The 23,326-nt window shown below is 38.5% G+C and overlaps 1 protein-coding gene across 1 annotated transcript in view; it reads right to left on the bottom strand.

The window, feature by feature from the left end:
- Positions 1-16,346, bottom strand: part of SLC25A12 (solute carrier family 25 member 12) — a 117,494-nt gene extending 101,148 nt beyond the window's left edge. The window contains exons 1-2 of the mRNA XM_007942774.2: positions 16,335-16,346; positions 15,322-15,375 (exon numbers count right to left, since the gene is read on the bottom strand). Of these exons, the coding sequence (XP_007940965.2) occupies positions 15,322-15,375; positions 16,335-16,346 (66 nt within the window). The remainder of the gene's footprint in view (positions 1-15,321; positions 15,376-16,334) is intronic.
- Positions 16,347-23,326: the final 6,980 nt, after the last annotated feature.

Here is a 23,326-nt window from a genome sequence, read left to right as displayed (position 1 = left end):
TTTTTCTTTTTTAGGGAGAAGATTTAGTTGAAGAGAGAACCAATAATAAAGAGTACACAAAATTATGCAATAGGTGACAGTAGAAGTGTAAAGCAGGAGGCAGTAAAGGTGAAGCTGAAAAGGCAACGTGAGCCCCGATGATGAAAGACCCAACAGCTAAAATGAGTATTCTGAACTTTATTCCGTGGGCCATGGGGTGCCATGGAAAATATCAGGGGAGAAGAGACACATGATCTGACCTGGGCTATCCTTGGTGGCAACATGAAAGATAGGTTGGAGAAGTGACGAACTGACTAGGGGCAGCGAAAGCACACAGTGGCTGCTGCATACAGCCAGGTGAAAGAGGTCAAGGGCTGAACAAAGGCAGTGGGAACAGAAAGGAAAAGTAATGGGTGAGTACTTTAATCCACTGTTAGTAGCTTTCATACTTTGTTATTTTAATAGCATTATTACACTCATATCATTTGAAGTTCAAAAGGTACAAAAAGATATACAATGAAAAGTTTCCCTCCCATTTCTGTCCATAGTCACTCAATTCCCCACCCAAGAGGCAACAAAACTTCCAAAGATGTCTTACACATAAACAGTTATACACACACATACACACATTGATTTTTATCCATTTCTCTTTTTTACACAAATGATAGCACACTATTTATACTATTTGTTCTATACATCTTGCTTTTACTCAAATTTAGTCCTTTTGAAAAACAATTCAGCAACATAAGATCAATGTCCATGGAAGCAGCAGTCAAGAAATCAAACAACATGTTGCACTGGGTTAACATATATCACAAATGAGGAGAAAGTTCTGAAGTTTTAAAATGAAAAGATGTCACCTTTATGACTAAGGTGTGTGCCTGACCCAAGCTATGGTCTTTTCAATCTCCTCAAATGCATGTGAAAGCTGGACAATGAAAAAAGAAGACAGGATAAGAACTGATGCATTTGAATTGTGGTGTTGGTAAAGAAAAATGAATACACCATGGACTTTCAGAAGAATGAACAAATCTGTCTTAGAAGAAATTCAATAGGAATGATCTTTAGAAGCAAGAATGGCAAGACTTTGTTTTGACTACTTTGGGCATGTCATCAGGAAAGACCAACTGCTAGAAAAGGGCATCATGTCTGCTAAAGCAGAGGGTCAGTGGAAATGAGGAAAGCCATTAACAAGATGGATTGACATAATAGCCTCAACAAAGATAATGGAGACAGTGCAGGACAGGGCAATGTGTTCTTTTGTTATATATAAAGTCTCCATGAGTTGGAGCCAACTTGACAGCAATTACCAACAACAACATACCCATTTATATATAATTCCCCCCCCCTTGGGTGACATAAATGGTTAAGCACTTGAATAGTAGCCAAAAGGCTGGAGGTTCAAACCCACTCAGAGGCATCACAGAAGACACACGAGATGTTCTGCTTTGAAGAGTCACACAGTCTTGAAAACCCTTTGGACCAGTTCTACTCTGACACACAAGGGGTCATCATGAGTCAGAATCAGCTCAGCAACAACTAGCAAAACAAAACTAAACCACTACCATGGAGTCAATTCTACCTCAGAGAGACCCCACAGGACCAAGAAGAACTGCCCCATGGAGTTTCCAAGGCTGTAAATCTTTAGGGAACCAGACTGTGTCATGTTTCCCCCATGGAGCAGCTGTGGACTCGAACTGTTGACCTTTTGGTTAGCAGCCCAATGGTTTAACCACAGTGACAGCAGAGCTTCCTGATAACTAACAACCATATACATATACATGTATATATATATACACATATATATACATACACATATATATACATACACGTATATATACATACACGTATATATACATACATATATATATACATATACATATACATATATAGTGGCCAAGGAATTCTGGGCCTAACTCCTATGTGAAAAAAAAAACCTAAACACGAAAATGGAAAATAAGTACTAGAAGTGGGGTTAAACTTTTTTCGCTTTCTCCACAACTATTTAAACATTGTGTGTGTGCGTGTGCGTGTGTGTATATAGCAGATGATAATTATTCAAAAGAGGGGAGAAAGATGAAAATATTTCAGAGTTATTGTGTTAGTATTAATAAAATTTGGCAACTAATTGTCCATTCCTTTTTGCCAGAGAGATGAGTCTATTCTCTAATACCTGAATTTGATTGCCAGGATTACCACCACTACATACACAGAACACACACACACAATGAAAGTATACTGGACTTACTAAATCACCAGGATTTCACAACATTCTTGACTTTAAAAGTATCAGGAAATAGAGCAGCCTTAGCACAAACCACCAAGGACACCGCAGCCAAGAAGGAAAACAAATGCTTTTGTTGACACATACTGGAACAGGCTTTGCTAGTATGTGGGGTTATAAATGATGCCATGCCAGAAAACTCCTTCCCTGAGGTATTCTGCTGGTGTTTTCTCTATCTCTCTATGTCTGTTTTAACTTGATTTTAACTGAAAGATAGAGTATATTGCTCAGAGGGAGAAAACACAAGTCTCATCCACAAGGAGTCAATACTAGACTTTTGTAGGAGGCAGTTAACTAATTAACTCATTAAATTAGAGACAATTACTTGGCAATGTCAGTGAGACTGTTGCCTGAATAGACAGAAGAGGGAGTTTAGAACTAAAACTAGACTCTCTCATAGTCAGTCCAGACGCTAAAACATACTAGGTATTATGCTAACGGTAAAAAGCAGGTACCTCCAAAAGTGTGACATATTTAAACCAGAAGTATTTCTTATATTTTTAAAATAGGGTATACTCATTTATTTTAAACAACTTAATTACTTTTAATGCTTCTTATTTTAATTGACTGGGTATTAATGCTTTCAACAGATAAAAAGTAAATATGACCCAAGGCCACTCCTTGGAAGGAAGTGATACTGACTCGGAAACCCAAGGAGGGGTTGCTATCAGTCGGGTCCAACTCGACGGCGAATAACAACAACAACAACAACAACAACAAGGTAACAGATACAAAGGCTAGAAATAAGAAAATGCTAAGTGTCTCTTCTTTCTGCTAATCAAAATGATGGGCTTTACACTAAAAAAATGACCAAAAAATCTATTTAAAACAAAGTTTTTTTAGCTTTCCAGGCTGCCATCTATGTCAAAGATTTAGTATATCAAGTAACTTTTTTGTTGTTGTTATGTGCCGTTGAGTTGGACCCAACACATAGCAACCCTTCCTTAGGTTTCTGAGGCGGTATCACTATGGAAGTAGATTGCCCAATCTTCCTTCCAAGGAGTGGCTGGTGGGTTTGAACCACCAGCCTTCTGGTTAGCAGTCAAGTACCTTAGGCATTAAGCTACCAGAGCTCCTTAGTAGTTTCATAATATAATTTCCATTTTTGTCCCTATCATTTATTTCAAGGGTGAACTAAAGTGTCTTTAAATTAAATTGATCAAATATTATATTCAGACTTCAAATAACCTTAGAGTTAATCATTTGCCATTTCAAAGAAGTCTCTTAAGCAGTTGTAAATCCCTCTTGGGCAAGAAGTCAAGGACACATGAAAGACATTAACAAGAAGTAGCTGACAGTATCTGAGTAAAAATAGGTGGTCTATTTTCTCAAATAAACTTTTTGCAAACCCAACTCACACGTGTGGATATAAAAATGCACACAGCTTTGACATTTCCAGAAATATTTACATTTATATTGAGTATAGTTTCCCTATGCTTAAAATAGCCTTGACATTCTGAAGTTTGGGAAATAAAATAGATCTTATGAGAGATTAAAATCTATACACATTTAATCAAATCATTACCTATAAAAGTTAGCAGGATTTCACATATATACTGACAATAAACAACCGCTAACTCCATATGGGAGCTCTGGTGACATAGTGTCCGAGGCATCTGACTGCGAACAAGAAGGCTGGTGGTTCAAACCCACCAGCCACTCCTTGGAAGGAAGACTGATCAATCCACTTGAGAAAATCATGAAATCTAGAATATCTGGAAAGGTTTTTCCCATCAAGCCAACCGATTAGCATATCAAGACCTCACTTGACTGCAGCAAATTGGATAGCAGTAACTCCTGGAATCTGCCAAATTCAACATTAAGTGAAGGAGCCTGGTGGCACGATAGTTAAGCACTGAGCTACTAAGGAAAAGACTGCCGTTTCAAACCCACCAGAGGAGAAAAGACCTGACAATGGACTCCCATAAAGATTACAGCCTAGAAAACCCTATGGGGCAGTTCTTCTCTGTCATATAGGGCCACTTTGAGGCAGAATCAAATCAACCACACACACCACCACCACCTTAGGTGACCTTTAGAATGTATGCAACCTACATCACAGCTTAACTATATTAATTAGACCTTACCAAGAGCTTACCATAACCCTAAATTTCCAATACATAAGGGAAAAAAAGGTTAAAATTTAATGATGTGAATGAGTTAGAAGAAATAGTCTAAATGATACAAATTGCCTTTGTTTAAATGGTTTAAGTTCAAAAATAGATTCTTTGATGTTTTGTATTTCTAAAAGATTTTCTAGAGACTATAAGGTAAAATTCTGATCTGTTATGAAGACAAGGCTGGTTACTTTTTTTTCTTTTAATTATATACACAGTACATGAAGGTTAAGGATTTTCAAGTATACACACTAAAACATAAGTAACATATATAGAAGCACTACTTTTTTCAACCAAAAATCTGCTGATATCAAATCTCTCCAGTTATTTTACACTCATTCAAAAACATTTAATAAGCACTATGCATGAAGTATGTGCTAAAGAGCTCTGATGGTGTAGTAGATAAGACATTTGGCTACTAACCAGAAGGTCGGGGTTTCAAATCCACCAGCTGCTCCATGGGAAGAAGATGAGGTAATCTACTTCCGTAAAGATTTACAGCCTTGGAAACTCAACGGAGGGTTGCTATGAATTGGAAATGACTCAATGGCAGTGGGTTAGTTTTTTTTTTTTTTTAACTATGTGCTGGTACTCCGCTTTGTACTGGGAATGCAGAGATCAGTAAGACATAGTTTCTGCCCTCAAGTAGTTCAGCGGCAATGGCATGATGGACCCCAAAACCAGAGTCAGAAAACGTAGGTTGTCATCTCCTGTGCCGTTTACTAGCTGGACATTCTTGGGCAAAACACACAGCTTCTCTGAACCTCTTCTCCAACAAGGATTTACAGGAAAATTGTTGTCCAGTAGTAAGGAAAAAATGAGATCTAAAACACTAGGGCATTTGGAAACTGTAAAGCATATGTTGAAACAGTTATTATAAAACACAGGAAAGCATAGGATCCCAGTTTCCTTTCTTGCTTAATCAATTTTTCAGCTTTTGTCCAAACATGAAAGCGTCATTGTTTTAGCTCTTCATTGCTCTACAAACCAAGGCTTCCTTGGCTTTACTACCCCTGGCCTTACCAGGCGATCAGTCCTGATTGGTCTAGGCAGCTTCATCTCCACTTATCCAGCATGTGGCTGTAATATGAGTCAAAACAAACTGCTCCTCTACAACTTTGTTCCAACTGAGATGAACTGACACTTTCAGTTCTTAACATCTTTTCAAATTCAACAGCTGAAATGACAATGTCACAAAGTAGAGTAACTGTAGATATCACACAGAGCATTTCCCATACAGGAAAATGAATTCCATGAACGATGGAAGAGCACGCTAAGTACCAAGGCAAGGAGCTGCGTATAAGAAGCTAATCCTCTTGCTGTCCTTCCCTATTACTACTCTTACTTATAACAGAAGCCAAAATTAGTCAGGAATGCATGCCCTTTTGCTGCACAAATGCCCGGCATAGGAGCAGAGACCACAGCAGATCCGACACACACAAAACTTGTTATAACACTTTAATGTGGAATTCACCTTGTTGGCTAGATTATAATTAAAGAATGTTCAATTATAAAGACTATTTTAATTACAAAAAAAAATTTAAGCAATATGACCACATTCATTTTTTATAGCAACAATTTTAGTAATATAAAAGTTTTGTGACATTTACTAAAAGCAACTACATGAGTATAGAGAAAGGAAGTTTAATACATGTAATTTTAATTAGCACATTCAGATGCATGTTTCATGTACATGGTAAACAAAATCTTCTATTTTGAAAAAAAGTTCTCTGGAAGCTTGCCTTTCTAACTCCAGTTGTGTCCATGAAATGCTATGAGTTTGTTTTTGTTTTTCTCTAATATATGTATTTTTACTGTGCCCATTATAGTAAATCCCATGGTCAGCTACTGAACAATGCAATTCCTAGTAGAAGGAGGGAGTACAGGACCCTTATTAATCACTGAAATCAACTGAATCTACCATTATAAATTAACTCCAAAACGACTGCCATCAAGTCGATCACAAATCATAACGACCCTGCAGGACCCAGTAGAATTGCCCCATAAGGGTTTTCAAGGCTGTCATCTTTACAGAAGCAGACTGACACATCTTTCTCCACCTTCTGGTTAGCAGCCCAAGGCTTTAACCACAGTGTCACTAGAGCACCTTCATTATAAACTAGAACTACCAAAACAATTTCTCCCTCAAAATGACTAAGAACCTTGGAAATAAAATAGTGTCCCAGAAAACCCAACTGGGGTTGGTAACTGGAAATGGAGTACTTTCCAGGGCAGATTAAGCTGAAAAATTACTTTGTATTGTTCTTAAACACCTTGATTTCCTGGTCTAAGTAGCCATGGGAACATACAAGAGCAAATATATTTATAAGCCTGGGAAAATCAGGTCTCTCTGATAATCAAGGTGCAAATCCTAGCAGGAAAGAACGCCTTAATATTGGTAAGCCTTGACTGACTACCTATATTTTTGCCATAAAGAAAGAAAGATCTTTATCCTGGTCAGGAATGCATGCCCTTTTGCTGCACAAATGCTCAGCATAAGGAGCAGAGACCACAGCAGATTTGACACACACAAAACTTGTTACAACACTTTAATGTTGTTGTTGTTGTTGTTATGTGCCATCGAGTCAGGGTCTACTCTAGCGACCCCTCCTTGGGTTTCCGAGGCAGTATCTCTACGGAAGTAGATTGCCCAACCTTCCTTCCAAGGAGTGACTGGTGGGTTTGAACCGCCAGCCTTCTGGTTAGCAGACAAGTGCCTTAGGCACTACGCTACCAGAGCTCCTTTATCCTGGTAGAGAGTGGAAAACATTAAAATATCTGAGACAGATGAACCAAATACAATGTATGAACCTTGTTAGATTCTAATTTTAATAAAACAATTTTAAAAAATATATGAAACAGTCAAGGAAATTCAACCCTGAATGGAAATTGATACTAAAGAAAATATTTTAGGTATGATAATGGTACTGTGGTTCAGTCAGTTGGTTGATTTTTCAGAGTCCTTATCTTTTAGAGATACATGGAATATTTACAGCTGTAGTGATATGATGATGTCTAGGATATGCTTCAAAATAAACCAGTGTATTTGTGATATAGATAAAGCAAGATTAGCCAAGATAATTGAAGGTGGATGATGGATATATGGCAATTCATTTATAATATTCTCTCTAGCTATATGTATGTTTGAAATTTTCCAAAATAAAAGATTTTTTAGAAGGCTACAGAAAAATACCATAGTCAGCAAGATAAAAAGCAAGTTGCATTAAAATACGTAAAGCAAAATTCTTTCACGTACTGTATGATATGGAGCAAATTATTAACCTTTCTGGACAAGTTTCCTTATCTGTAAAATGGTAATAACAATAATAGTACCTACATTATAGACTTGTTCTGAGGATTAAACATGATGATTTGTATATAATCTTAAAATAGTGCCTAATGTACTCTGGTAGCATAGTGCCTAAGGCATTTGACTGCTAATCAGAAGTCCAATGGTTCAAATCCACCAGCCACTCCTCAGAAGGAAGGTTGGGCAATCTGCTTCCATAGTGACACCACCTCAGAAACCCAAGGAGGGGTCACTATAAGTTGGGTTCAACTCGATGGTGGTGAGTTTGGTTTAATATACAACAATGACTCTTAAGCATTAGCTATTATCATTAACTTACACTTTTAAAAACCACAAAACAGCACACTTTCTAAGTAAATGAATGGAAAAATATATGGAGAGAAAAACAACCAAGAACAGTGGTTACCTCTTAGGGGTCAAAAGAGGATTCAAATGCAGGTTAGACTGCAAAACCTATAGAGGCTCCAGCCATACCATGCTGTGTCCTGAATGAAAAGGGGTTAACTGAGGCCCAGCTCAAGATGTTCTAAGAATCCTGCTGGATAAGAGGAAATTAAATTGGAAGAATCACAGTCTACTTAGGTAGCAGGGAAATACTTGAGTTTGAGGTAGAGTTCAGAAAGAACTTCTGGCCTTTGGCCTTATCTAAAATGTCCCACTTTTTAACAAAAATAACATCTTCATGTATGAATGTATAATTTAAGTGTCTCTAGGCTATGAGTTTTTAAAGGACAAAACCAAGTAAAACTTACTGCTGTCAAGTCAATTCCAACTCACAGTACTTAAAGGACAGAAAATAACTGCCCCATAGAGTTTTCAAGACTATCAATCTTCAGGGAAGCAGACTACATCTTTCTCCCACAGAGCAGCTGGCAAGTTTGAACAGCTGACCATTTGGTTAGCAGCCAAGCACTTTAATCACTGTGCCACCAGGGCTTCTCTTTTTTTAAGGACAAGGATATCTTACTCATCTCCACACATCTAGCCCCTAGCATCATACCTGGTTCTTAGTAAGGGAATCAATATCAATCTGTGAAATGACCTGTTCAAAATAATAAGCCATGGGATGAGAGGAGTAAAGAATAGGAAAGAAGGTGAGGGGAGGTAGCTGAAGAAAGAATAAAGTGAGGTTACATTTCCTCTTCAGAGATCGTTATTTTAGTTTCTGCTATTTTTTGTCCTTTTAGCTAACGTATTTATAGACAAAATGAAAGCAGTGCTAGCATCATATCTACCAACAGTGCTGACTTAGTGAAACCCTCTGAAAACACAGAATCTCTTTCCACCTCTCCCTCTCAGCTTCCTTGAGCCACCTCCAGGCTCCTGAGTTTCTCAATCTCTTTTACAATGTACATCCATTACTTTTTCCTGCCTAGTTTTCCTTTCCCCTTCTTAGATAATTGCACCCTGATTTTCCTTTAAGGAATACCCCTCCACCCTCCACCACTCTCAGCTCATGCATGTGAATCAAGTGGAACTGAATCCACCCAAGAGGTCCAGAGGTGAGCATGTGAATCAGGAATGGCTAATGAGAGAACTGCATCTCTCTGGTACACTATGATTAAATTAGGGGGCAAGGGGGGAGGATATGACTCAGTCTGGGCCAATCAGAGCATAGCATATGAACAACAGTTCTTAGATTTAATTTAGAATTTGGGAAAAGAGCATCTTCCTTCTGCTAAAAGTGTTAAACTCATAGGATTTTAATCTGATAGGATTTTAAACTGATAAAATTTTAATTTTACCACATGGGAGAGCCTGTCTGAGAAAGAAACCAACACAAAAAAGAAATCAAAATTAAAAGACAAGAAGTATGTGATCCCTATTGATATCAGTTAAGCAACTGTACCCAACCATGGCTAAAATCAGTATACTCTGAGGCCCAAGCAGGTTTAACTGAATTTCTGTGACATCAACTGAAATAATCTTGACTAACCCACCTCCCATATGTGTTTCTTCCAGTGTGTTTAGAAACCGAGTGTGACCAAGGTTATGTTTTCAGCAGAAGACGTTTTAGAGATTACAGCAGTACTAAGTAAAAAATAGCTAAACAGAGTAAGGAGATGGTGTTTTTTTGTTTTTGTTTTTTTGCTTTTTTTTTTTAAAGTCACACATGTAAGAAATGAACCACAGATCTCCCTTTTAGGTCTGTCATGGGATTTCAGAGCCTATGACAACTATTCTTCCTCCTCTAGTCCAGACTGAGCAATTGAAAGTTCAAAAGAAACTATAAATATTATCCAAAGCTATACCCCTTAGGAGTCCCTGGGTGGCACACACAGTTAAGCACTCAACTACTTGCCAGAAGGTTGGTGGTTTGAACCCACGAATCAGAAGACAGGCCTGGTGATCTGCTTCTGAAAGACCACAGCCTTGGAAACCCTACGGAGCATTTCTACTGGGCACACGAGGGGTTGTTGCTTTTACCATGTGACACACTGACAAGCAGCAGAAAGCCTATCAACTAAAAAATATAACATAAAAAGGGAATTGTAAAAATTCATTAACTTAAAATAGTTTTTCACAAATCTACTTTGCCACAAAGCACAGACCAGATTAACTCTTCGTTCTGAAATTTGGCAGGTTTATAATAAGAACAGCAGGTTTATAATAAGAACAAGGAGCTCTGGTAGCATAGTGCCTAAGGCACTTGACTGCTAACCAGAAGGCTGGCGGCGGTTCAAACCCACCAGCCACTCCTCGGAAGGAAGGTTGGGCATTCCTACTTCCGTAGTGATACTGCCTCGGAAACCCAAGGAGGGGTCGCTATGAGTCGGGGCTGACTCGATGGCAAATAACAACAACAACATAATAAGAACAAGCAGCATTTGACATTCCTATTGTCCCAACCTCATCTTCTTCATTGCGTCTACTGTCTCCTTTTGCTAGTGTATACTTCTGACGTAGCAAAACTGGGTCAATAATAGTGTGTGGGTAAGAGAAGGAAAAGAAGAAAGAAGAATTGAGAAACAACAGTCGCAAAGGTAGCAAGCAATAGTGAAATCTCACTTTAACAACTGGTTGTAAAATTAAAGCACAGTCTAACACATAAGAATTCATTTGCTGTGCTCTGATTTCATGTATTTGGGGGGCAAAGGGAAAGTAGAAACCTAGTGAATATTACTTTTTTTTTTTTCTTTAAACCAATAGAAAATATAGCCCATTAAAATATGAGAAGCAACAAAGAACATAAAAATAAATAAATAAACCTATTTCCCTGTACTCGAAATAATGCTTTACATCTAAAGCCCTTCTCATGAAAGTACTGCACACATTGATTTCACTAAACACTGATATACTAACGCTTTCAAATAGGAGCATTTTGTTGTTTAAGGCAAATGACTTTCCAGTTATATTGACTACGTAGTAATTTAGGCAGTCAATGCCACAGATCAAAATGTTACAAAGAGTTTTCTACTGTATTCAAAAATTTAAAATTAAATCTCCCTGTGTCGTCTTTAAATAGCTCCAATGATCCTGAACCTAAGAGACCCCAAGATCCTACCACAACCAAATCATACTTACAACAAAATTACCTACATTTTAGATACTCTGTTTATCCTTTAAATTTCCATTCTCCCTTGTTGTCCTCCTTCTCTTTCCCGCTTCAGTTGTGGATATCACTTACAAATCAGTCTCTGATACTCTGTTCTATTTATTTTAGATTTAATTCCCTAGATCTGTACAAACCTGTATCAGTCCAAACCTGACTTTAATTTATTTGGACACATTCATTCAGCAACCAAACTAACCAACAATAACAATAACAAAAAACTCATAACCTCAAGATAAGAGTGTTATCATTTCACCTCTACCCTAAAAACGTCAGGTTCACTGTTCCTTCCTTTGCTTCCATATTTAACACCAAATTCAAGAAAGTCTTCCCGAACAAAGTCCCTGGTATTGCCCTTCCTTTTGTTTCCCCTGCCATCAACCACTCCAGGTCATTATCACCCACGTGTACTATTTCAGTAGGCTCTCAGGAGGCTCTTAGCTGATCGCCTTCCTACCTCCAATCTTTCCACACTTTATCCAGCATACACAAAGAGCTGCCAGAACTCACCACTTCACCTTACCCACTCAGAAACCCACGATGCCTCCCCACTGTTTCAAATCCAAATTCCTTGGCCAACTGTTCTACATAGTTATAACATAAACGTACTTTTTTCTATCAAGACACCAAGTGACTAGATTTTTTTTCCTTTAACTTTTTAACAAAACACAGTTGCCATTAGCCCCTTCCACACCACTGTCTTTCAAAAATCACCTCCTGTTTCAACCCTACAAATAGTATAGAGCAAGGATAAAGAGTTTGGGTCCTGGGGTTTGATTTGAATCCGGCCTCTGGCACTTATGGACTAAGTAACACTAACCAAGTAATTTAACTTCACCTATGTAACAGAGATAATAAACCTACCTCACAAGGTTTTTATGAAAATTAATATTACACATTTAAAGCATTAGACCAATTTCTGGCACATTTAACAATCAATAAATGTTAACTGTTGTCATAATTATTACCATGTCAATATTATTATTATGGCCACTCTGATCTAAGCAAGCCATTTGTTTGCTCTATTGCAGATTATGCATTTGCCTTCACTATCCTTGACTCCCTCAAACACAGACTGTTAGAGCTGGAAGGAGCTGGAGAGAAAACCTAGTCTAATCACAAGTCCATCACCAGTCATCCTCTCTCATTACTCAACTTGTATCTACTTCTGATCCAAATACAAATACATGACACACAGCAAATGGTCCTCAGTAAATATCTGTTAGGTAAATATGCTAAGCACTAAAGAAATATACAGTTAAAGGACAGATACTGTATGAGATCACTATTGTAAAAAGTCAAGAAAAGGGTTTCACAAAAAAAGAAATATTTTTTGATGGTTACAACGAGTGGATAGGGAAGAGAGGGTAAACCACTAACCAGAGGGTAGACACAAATTAACTTGGGTGAAGGGGAAGGTAAATAAATAAATAAAACTAAACCTAGCCAAAAAAAAATCACCTAATTCAGTCCCCTAATTTCATAAATGGAAAGTGCTTTCCAATAGTATTGATGCACATTATAAAATCAGTGGTGGGAGAGGACTCTTTCCCCTACTCCCAAAATAAGATTCAATTACTTTCATATATAACTGGGCAACTTCACTGCTCTGGACCATGGTTTACTCACCAGCTAAATGAGGAGCAAGTAAAAAGAATAAAACGTCATGATTTAACGAAGCATGCTAAATAGATTTTTATGGGTGGGCCTAAGACTCAGGTTTCTTTCTGGGAAATGTGCTTAAAGGAAAAAAAAACAATAATAAGGGTGAAATAAGAGAAAAAATGCTTCCTTAATATCAAAAGAGAGTAGAAAAAAGGAAAAGAAATATAGTCAGTATATATTTGAGCCACTCCTCGGAAGGAAGGTTGGGCAATCCTACTTCCGTAGTGATACTGCCTCGGAAACCCAAGGAGGGGTCGCTATAAGTCAGGTATGACTCGACGGCACATAACAACAACAACAACAACATATGTTTTTGTCTTCTATTATCTCTAGGGAGCTCTGGTAGCGTAGTGCCTAAGGCATTTGACTGCTAACCAGAAGGCTGTCGATTCAAACCCACCAGCCACTCCTCAGAAGAAAGATTGGGCAATCTACTCTGTAGTGATACTGCCTCAGAAACCCAAGGAGGGGTCACTATGAGTCGAGTCCAACTCAACGGCACATAACAATAACAACAACATTATGTCTAAAGTATTAATACCAATACACCATACGCACCAATAATAAAACTTCAAGTAGGTATAATTTGACGTATTCAAGCAAAGAATCAAACTCTAATATGTTGCTTGGTAACTGTTGTCAAGTTAACTAAACTAGCTATATTATATCTTTCTAACCTTTATACCAACCTTCCTGAAAGGTAGGTATCTATGTTCTCTCAACCTATTATCTATCAATAATGCCTTTATTGTCAATGCTTTGTTAGTGGTAAAGATACACTTATGAATTCCACACATTTTCAATATAAAAATAAGGGCATCAAAATAACGTATAAAAACAGAATGTGTAAAACATTAAATGAAAAGATAAGACTTAAAAGTTTTCAAAGAGCTTGTCACAGCCCTGGCCTTTCTCCCCATATTCCCACTCCCCAAAAAACAAACAACTCCTTACAGAATCACAGATGTTTTTCCATAGAACTTTTTAAGCTGGACGGAGCTCAAATCGCATTTCTTTTGGCCCCATCAAGTCCCACATGAAAAGACTAAGCTCAGGAAGGTTAAACAATTAGGAAGGCCTAAAAGTGCCACACTAGATAGTGGCAGGCCTGGGAACTGAACCCAATGTTTCTGACACCTAGGTCGGTGCTCTTTTCACTGCATCGTGCAGCAAGCCTATCTAATCTAGAAAATATAATTAACTATATCACATGAATGCCTCACAAAACAATTGCGTATAATCATATGGTGTGGTTAATACTGACATGTTTTTGGCTATTCTCAACAATACTTACAGAGAATAAAGGTTTCAAGCCATAATGGAGCATTTTATTATAATTACTTTTGTTCTGGAAAAGACGCTTCCTGTATCAAATTTAAGATTACCATTTTCACTAACTCTTTTTCATGAATTACACATATGTATGGTCACCTAGGAAGCCTCCCCAACAATAGCCTAAGCACAACCACATGTCTCACATTTAAAGAAATGGCATCTATTCTAGGCTCATCAGCATATGTTAGAATCTGTTCCTAATATAGAATCATAGGCTTTTGGAGTTGGAAGGAACCTTGCAGATCACCTCTCATTTTACAGAGGAAACTAAGGCCCAGCAGGGACCTGCCCAAGGTCAAAGTGTCTACACAAAAACCAGGTCTAGAACAGAAAGTTCTTAAAAGAAAGTATCAGAGAAAAACATAAGATTTCATGAAATAGCCTATCTCTGTTAAATCTACTTCTCAAATACAATTACCTAGGTAGGAAACTTGAAATTTAAGAAAAGAAAGTGAAACAAAAACTAAGCCAATCTGTTTGGTTTTGTATTTGTTCTCAAGTCTATAGCCAAGTCACTGATTCTTAAAAATGAACAGAAGTCAAAATAGATCAATGGAAGCATTTAAGAGAGTAACATTCTTAAAGGGGGAAAAAAACAACTAAGGCCTATGGATTTAATATAAATAAGTAGAGGGAAAAAAAGACAGACACATTAAGAACAGTTACAATATTCTTATCTCTGTAACAAGAAAGATTGCTTATAATTAGGAAAATTTTACAAACATGCCACTTTCAAGGAAGAAAGAATTTGAGTCACCATACCTCTCAATTAAACAAGAATCCAATAGATTTTGAAATTTTATATTGGTACAGTACTTAAGGAAGCAGAATTCAATCTCAGGAAATGTACGAAAAACAGTAAATTGAGAAAAAACCTTTCATCAAATCTTAATAAAAAACAAAAACTTTTAATCAAGTGAAAATAAAATAAGAGAATTATAAGCTATATTGTCTAGCCATGTTTGTAAGATACCTGAAAATAGTCCATTCTTCAAAGCTTAGGCCTGAAAAGGGCTAAAGATTTACACTTTTTTTTTTTTCCCAGTAAATGAAAATCACACTGCATGAGTCACTTTACCTGTAGGAATATGTTTCTTAACTCCTGAGGATCACCTCGCTTGGTTGTCTGCACCTGTAAGGAAAAAAAAAAGAAAGGCCAGTTAATATTTCACTACCAACTACACAATAGCTTCAGATTAGAGTTCACATCACTAACAATCAATACTCTTATCTTTTATAAGGGCATTTAGTTTAAAACAAACCAAAGGCACTAACTGCTGATAACAACTGTCAAACTGGAGATCCTTCACTGGAGGATGGAAAGACTGGTGTGAAAAACCTAAGACAACAAATCTACCTGACAGTGCTTCTCCTGGACTGGAAAGAGAAGGCAGTGAGGATCAACCTTTTACTTTACTCTCCATCTGCTAACACCACAGTAGCAACCATCCACCTTGAAATCAAGAGGCCAGAAAGAATAGGACAACTATAAAGTTAAGGCACCCCAAGTTAATCACTTGGCCTAGCAGCCTTTCTTGCTGGTGAAAAGCAATCCTAGTATATAATTATCTCAGCGCGCCCCTTTTTCCCCACCCTACCTAAAATACGGAAGCTGCTACAACGTTTCCAACCGCTTTCTATATCCTACAACCTGCAGCACTAATGTCAACCACTGCCATCGTCCACACTGAGGCCCCAAATTACTCAATGGCTCACCCCCTCCCCCACCGCAATACACTGATGTCTTAGATATTCCCAGCTTTACATGCCACTTCCTCCTACCCACTTCCCGATGCCCTCTAACTCTGAGCTCACAATCCCATGCACCTAGGGCAGGACATAATTCTTGCTTCCCCGCCCTGTGATCCTCATAAGCCCCTCGAACTCACAATCCCACCTCCTTCCCCTCCCCCAGACAGGCATCCTCTCCCTCCGGTCCAAACCCATACAGCTTCCCCACCCGCGAGCTGGTGCCCAGGACACGCTATCTAAGAATGAGGCAAAGAAGGAAATGGGAAGAGGTGGGGGGCTTGAGGGAGGGCCCCCAGTGTCGCTTATGCAATAAAGGCAGCAGCAGAGAGTTGGAGTCACCTTGACCGCCATGCTGTGCTCGGAAGCCGGGGACGAGCGAAGGAGCGAGCAGGGCCGAGCTGTCAGGGGGCGCGCGCGCGCCGCCTCCCTGGCCGCGCCCGCTCTCCCGCTCGCCGGCGCCGCGCGCGTCTCTATGCAAATGAGCTCGGGGCTGACGGCGTGGGGCGAGGGCCTGGCAAGCCGGCCCAAAAAGTGAGTGAGCCCGCCGACTTGCCTGCCTGGGAAGCAGAGGACGGGGACGCTCTTCCCACGGGGAAGACTAGCGTGCGATCCCGGAATTCCTATGCGCGGAGTTGTTGCAGACAGCCGGCCGAGTTGCTGCCAAGAGCGCCCTTGCTTTTCAAGGGCCCTTAGTGGGTGTGGCTTTGGGCCCCGACTTCAGCCAAAGTCATTTTCCCCAAGGCTTAAAGGGCAATTGAGGCGCCTACATTGAACAAGATATTTAAGGATCAAAGAGCACGTCCTACTACTACTAATAATAAATCACTTACAACTAATGACAGATACTGGCAATAAAAAAAATTGGAAACCATTCACCAAACTTGAGAAATAGGCCCCTACACTGGCATGGATGGATACACTTAATACGTTTTTGCTGCTGGTACTATTATAAAGCTTCATGTAGTACACTCACTCCGCATTTCCAATCAACCAATTCCTTTATGCAATAAGTTAGCACAAATGCATACGGAAACAAAAAGCATTTGCCTTCAAGACTGGCACTGAATTCCGGCCGAGCTTGCCCCAATATGAACAGAAAGTAATTCTCCATTCTCTTTCGTTTTCTTATTGCTACCCAGGAAATAGTAGCTCTGCCTTGAACCAAAATGATGTCTCTTAAAACTATACTGAGCCACATTATCGTTCACAAACTTTGAGATGTTTCAACAAACGGAGGCGGCACTGGAGGCGCTTACTGGTCTGTGCCAAGTAATTGGAAGACGTCTATCTGTACAACTGACTGGAAGAAATCCATCTTTGTGTGCATTCCAAAGAAAAGTGATCCAACAGAATGAGGAAATTATCTAACAATACCATTAATATCACATGCAAGTAAAATCTTGCTGAAGATAATTCAAAAAACTTTTGCTGCCATATATTGACAAGGAAGTTCCAGAAATGCAAGGTGGATTCAGAAGAGGACATGGAATGATATTATTGCTGATGTCAGACAGATGTTGGCTGAAAGCAAAGAATACCAGTCTACTTGTTTCTTATTGACTATGCAAAGACATTTGACTGTGTGGATCATAACAAATTATGGATAACACTGAGAAGAATGGGAATTCTAGAATACTTAATGTGCTCATGAGGAAACTGTACATAGATCAAGAGGCTGTCTTTCGAAAAGAACAAGGGAATACTGAATGGTTTAAAATCAGGAAAAGTATGTGTCAGGGTTGTATACTTTCACCATACTTATTCAATCCGTATGCTGAACAAATAATGCAAGAAGCTGGATTATATGAAGAAGAATGAGGCATCAGGATTGGAGGAAGAATCATTAACAACCTGTGATATGCAGATGACACAACGTTGCTTGCTGAAAGTGAAGATGACTTGAAGCATTTATTCATGAGGATCAAAGACTACAGTCTTCAATATGGATTACAACTCAGCATAAAGAAAGCAAAAATCCTCACAACTGGACTAATAAGCAACATCATGACAAACTGAGAAAAGACTGAAGTAGTCAGGGATTTCATTTTACTTGGATCCATAATCAACACCCACAGAAGCAGCAGGCAAGAACTCAGGCGTCTTATTGCACTGGGCAAATCAGCTGAAAAAGACCTCTTTAAAGTATTAAGAAGCAAAGATGTCACTTTGAAGATTAAAGTGGCCCTGACCCAGGCTGTGGTATTTTCAAGTGCCTCATATGCATTTGAAAGGTAGACAATGAATAAGGAAGACGGAAGAAGAGTTGATGTCTTTGAATAGTGGTGTTGGTGAAGAATACTGGAAGTACCATAGACTGCCAGAAGAACAAACAAATCTGTCCCAGAAGTACAGCCAGAATATTCCTTGGAGGCAAGAATGGCCAGACTTTGCCTTACCTACTTTGGTCATGTTGTCAGAAGGGACCATTCCCTGGAGAAGGATTTTTATTTGGTAAAGGATCTCCAAAAAAGGGGAAAACCCTCCATCAGATGGATTAACACAGTGGCTGCACGATGGGCTCAAGCATAGCAAGGATTGTGAAAATAACGCAGGACTGGGCAATGTTTTGTTCTGCTGTACATAGGGTTGCTATGAGTTGGAGCCGACTCTACAGCACCGAACAACAATTATTCACTCAACCAACATATATTGGGCATCTCTTATTTGCCAGAAACAGTTCTGCTTATAAAGAATACAAAGACAACACATAGTCCTTACCCTCAAGGACTTTATTCATGGTCAATGGTACCCCACAACCCCAACTCCTTGTGATTTTTTTCTTGTTCATATTTTTAAACCAAGCATGGTCCCTATTTAAAAAAAAAAAAAAAAAAGTGTCCACCAACTCCAATCAAACCAAACCTATGTCCATTGCTGTCATATCCATTCCAACTCTAGTGAATAGGACAGAGTAGAACTACCCCATTAATCTTTAGGGGAGCAAAATGTTACATCTTTTTTTCTGTGGAGCAGCTGGTAAGTTTAAATCATCTACCCAGAACTTACCACTGTGCCCTGAAACCAGGGCTTCCCCCAACAACTACAAGATTTATTTAATCTCTCTAGCTCTCTAAACTCTCTCCATCTCTCCCACATTTGCAATGTTGAATCTCACCTGAGTTTTTGCTTTTCTTCAGTATCTAGGTTTAAAAATTTGAGAAAAGAGAAGTGGCAAAGGGAAATTGTTGATAAAGACTGCTACATTACCACAAGTACCAGAATATCTCATCTTATTGCATTTTGCACTTATTGCGTTCTTTGCAAATTGAAGGTTTGTGGCAACCCTGCAGAGAGCAGGTCTATCGATGCCATCTGTCCAACCACGTGTGTTCACTTTGTGTCTCTACGTCACATTTTGATAATTCTCACATATTTCAAACTTTTTCATAATGTTATTGCACATTTAATCCAAAACCAAACTCACTGCTGTCGACTCATAATGACCCCTCTTTGGGTTTCCAAGACAATATCACTACGGAAATAAATTGCCCAATCTTCCTTCTGAGGGGTTAGCAGTCAGATGCCTTAGGCGCTACTCTACCAGAGCTCCCCACACATTTGAAAGACTACCAAAATAATGCAAAAACTAAACTAAACCCACTGCCATTTAGTCAATTCCAACTCATTGAGACCCTTCAGAACAGAGTAGAACTGTCCCATTAGAATTTCCAAGGCTATAAATCTAAGGAAGCACACAGCCTCATCTTTCTCCTGCAGATTGGCTGGTGGGTTTGAACTGCTGACCTTATAGTTAGCAGCCAAATGCTTTAACCACTATTCTACCAGCACTCCTTGAACAGACAACCAAAAAAAAAAAAAAAAAAACCCACTGACATCAAGTAGATTCCAACTCCTAGTGACCCCCATTGGATTTCCAAGTTGGTAAATGTTTATGGAAGTAGATTGCCCAGTGTTGCTTCCACAGAGTGGCTGGTGGGTTTGAACCACCAACCTGCTGGTTAGCAGTCAGATGCCTTAGGCACTGTGTTACTGGAGCGCCTTTTAATAGACTATAGTATAGTGTAAGCTACAGTGTAAACTGCATGTAACTTTTATATGCACTGGGAAATAAAAATATTCCTGTGACTCATTTTACTGCAATATTTGTTTTATTGTTGGCATGTAACTTTTATATGCACTGGGAAATAAAAATATTCCTGTAACTCATTTTACTGCATTATCTGTTTTATTGTTGGCATGGTGCCTAAGGCATTTGACTGCTAACCAGAAGGCTGGTGGTTCAAACCAGAAGATTGGGCAATCTCAGAAGGAAGGTTGGGTAATGTACTTCCATAGTGATACTGCCTCAGAAACCCAAGGAGGGGTCACTATGAGTCGGATCTGACTCAACGTGTTGAGTCTGGGGTTTTGGTAATTTGTTTTATTGTAAAGGTCTGGAAGCAAACCTGCAATCTCTCTGAGGTATGCCTGTACTCCCAAAATGAGCTTTACTGCTGCAGTTGCTTTAACAGTCCACCACTATTCCATTACTGTTCAAAGTGCTTTGAACAATGTAATTGAACATAAGGATGGAATTTACAAATTCATATTTAGTCTAGCCCTTTCAAACCAAAAGTATCAAACTCACTGCCATATTCTCTGCCCAGCTTTATTTCATGAAATTTCTAAGTAAGAATCTCAAAATGTTTTTTTTTTAACCACATTACCACACAAGAGAAGGACATCTGTGTAGTAGCTCAAGTCCATTAGTTTAAATGAAAGTACTTCAGAAAAAGGAAGGTATTTATTTAAAATTAAGAAATACTCTATTGGAATACACTGGCTTTTGTTTTGTTTTGTTTAATCAAATCCAATACTGTGAGAGTGGAAATTAAGGGTTGGACTGGTCACTCCTGGTGAGAAAGATGTTGTTGTTGTTGTTATTTGCCATCGAGTTGGCCCCGACTCATAGCAACCCCTCCTTGGGTTTCCGAGGCAGTATCACTACGGAAGTAGGAATGCCCAACCTTCCTTCCGAGGTGTGGCTGGTGGGTTTGAACCGCCAGCCTTCTGGTTAGCAGTCAAGTGCCTTAGGCACTATGCTACCAGAGAAAGATAGTACATTTAAACAGAGCCCACTGCAATAATTCATAGGTATAGGCAATAGGCCAATCAATTTTCTTGATTAAAAACAGCTCACCTTTGAGCAAGCTCAAGGGCTTCATTGTTTTCTCTATCAATGGAAATGGAATGGAATGGAAATTATATAGGTATTTAAAACTAAATAAGGCTATTAAGTGGAGTAGACAATTTCAGCTACCCTAAATAAATATGAATCTTCTTAATTTTTCACCTATCCAAATATAATAAGCAGTAATAAAATGGACAAACATTTTTAAAATATGTGCATAGGAGATGTACTAAGTATTTGAAGGAATACAAAAGCATATAAGACACAGCTTCTGCTCTGAATAACTTTAAAATCTGTTAATCATTTGTGATGCTTGGCTAATAGTATTAGCAGAAGTTAAAACAAATTAAAATGTACCTTTGCCTTAATTGTGGATGATCAGAGCTGGGAAAAACTTGCTAGTTAATGGGACATCAAAAGATAAACCTATCAAATAAAATTCACAATATGTATGTTTTAAGGATTATATGCCAATATAGTAATTTAAAGGAGTTCTGGTGGCATGGTGCCTAAGGCATTTGACTATTAACCAGAAGGTTGGGCAGTTCAAACTCACGAACCATTCTGTGGAAGGAAGACTGGGCAATCTACTTCCATAAAGATTTACCGCCTCAGAAGCCCAAAAGGGGTCGCTATGAGTCAGAATTAACTCGATGGCAGTTGAGTTTTTTGTTTTGTTTTTTCTTTATCATAATTTAAAACTCTTTATAAGTTGTAAATCATATTTGTAACAGAAAGTTTTAAAACCATGGAATAACAAAGTTGAAAACTTGGCAATTAAGACAGCCTAGAAAGAATGCATTTCAGAAAGCAAAATTGGAAGTTAAAGGCTAAAAAGACTAGTTGCAATTATACTGTATTTCATTGTTGACTCTAAATGCAGATGTCACTAATAAAGTCATTTTTTTAGAGTTGGTTTCATAAAAGATTCAATATGAAACTCAACTGATCTGCTCGTGAAGTTATTGCCCATGGAATTAATATATTACCACCAGATGCTACACATACTCACAGAACATTTGTTCAACTCCAGGCAGCTTACATTATATTTAGCTTGAAAACAGACAGGCACCTTGTGGGTGAAAGTAATAATTATACTAATGCCTAGTATCCTAATGAATTAAAACAAACGCAATTTCCAATGAGCCTGGGTTCTACTACAATCCTGGACCTCCTTCCATGTAATTTCTGTGTATCTTCTGGATTCCTCTGTTTTACTGACAATAAATCCATTTGAGTTCCTGTTCCCATATCCCACACCACTAATATGGATGTTATCTTGCAAGAAGTAAATCAAGGTGGGATATAAGCACTTAGTAGAGCATTAGACTGTCACTGACTATTTATACCAAGAGTGGAGCTCATTCTAGGTTAAAGGTATACACACTGTCACTATGGTGAAGAATGGGTTAGATTTTAGTTCCCGCATCAAGATGAAGCTCATTTAAAATACTTCCAATAAATAACATGATAAGGCCTTGGCATGTATACATAAAGAATATTCAAACATCTGGAACTTTTTAAATGTACATTGGTTTTGACCTATACCTAGTGTTATAAAATGGTTCTATATATTATACAGAATCAATGCAAACATTACAAATTAAGTTGTGCTTATAATTCTTTCCTTGCTAAGGGTCTGTATGGAGAAATTAGGTGGAGGAAGAGAGTCTATGCAGGACTATAAGGGGGTTAAGTGTTCAATTTATAGCAAATTATGCTCTACTTGGTAGGTTGACCTGGAAATAATAAACCAGAAATTATTCACTTAGTTCAACCCATTAGTCTAGACACTAGACCAATGCCACATTTCAGGTCTTCTCTATGTTTGGTTAGGTGCCATTAAGTCAGTTCTGACTCATAGCAACTCTATGTACAACAAAACAAAAACTTTCCAGTCCTGTGCCGTCCTCATAATCATTGCTGTTTGAGCCCATTGTTGCAGCCTCTGTATCAGTCCATCTTGTTGAGGGTCTTCCTCTTTTTTACTGGCCCATCTACTTTACCAAGTATGAAGTCCTTCTCCAGGAACTGGTCCCTCCTGATAACATGTCCAAAGTACATGAGACAAAGTCTCAACATCCTCACTCCTAAGGAGCATCCTCTATACTTCTCTATACTGTACAAGTATCAGACTTCCTTTATGAACATTTGCCCCGTTGTTGTTGTTCCTAGGTGCCATCGAGTTGGCTCTGACTCA

The sequence above is a fragment of the Orycteropus afer genome, unplaced genomic scaffold, assembly GCF_000298275.1.
Source record: "Orycteropus afer afer isolate SDZICR_OR568_19922 unplaced genomic scaffold, OryAfe1.0 scaffold00001, whole genome shotgun sequence".
NCBI lineage: Eukaryota > Metazoa > Chordata > Mammalia > Tubulidentata > Orycteropodidae > Orycteropus > Orycteropus afer.
Note: the sequence above shows the minus strand (reverse complement) of the source record. Positions and strands in the feature narration are given on the sequence as shown.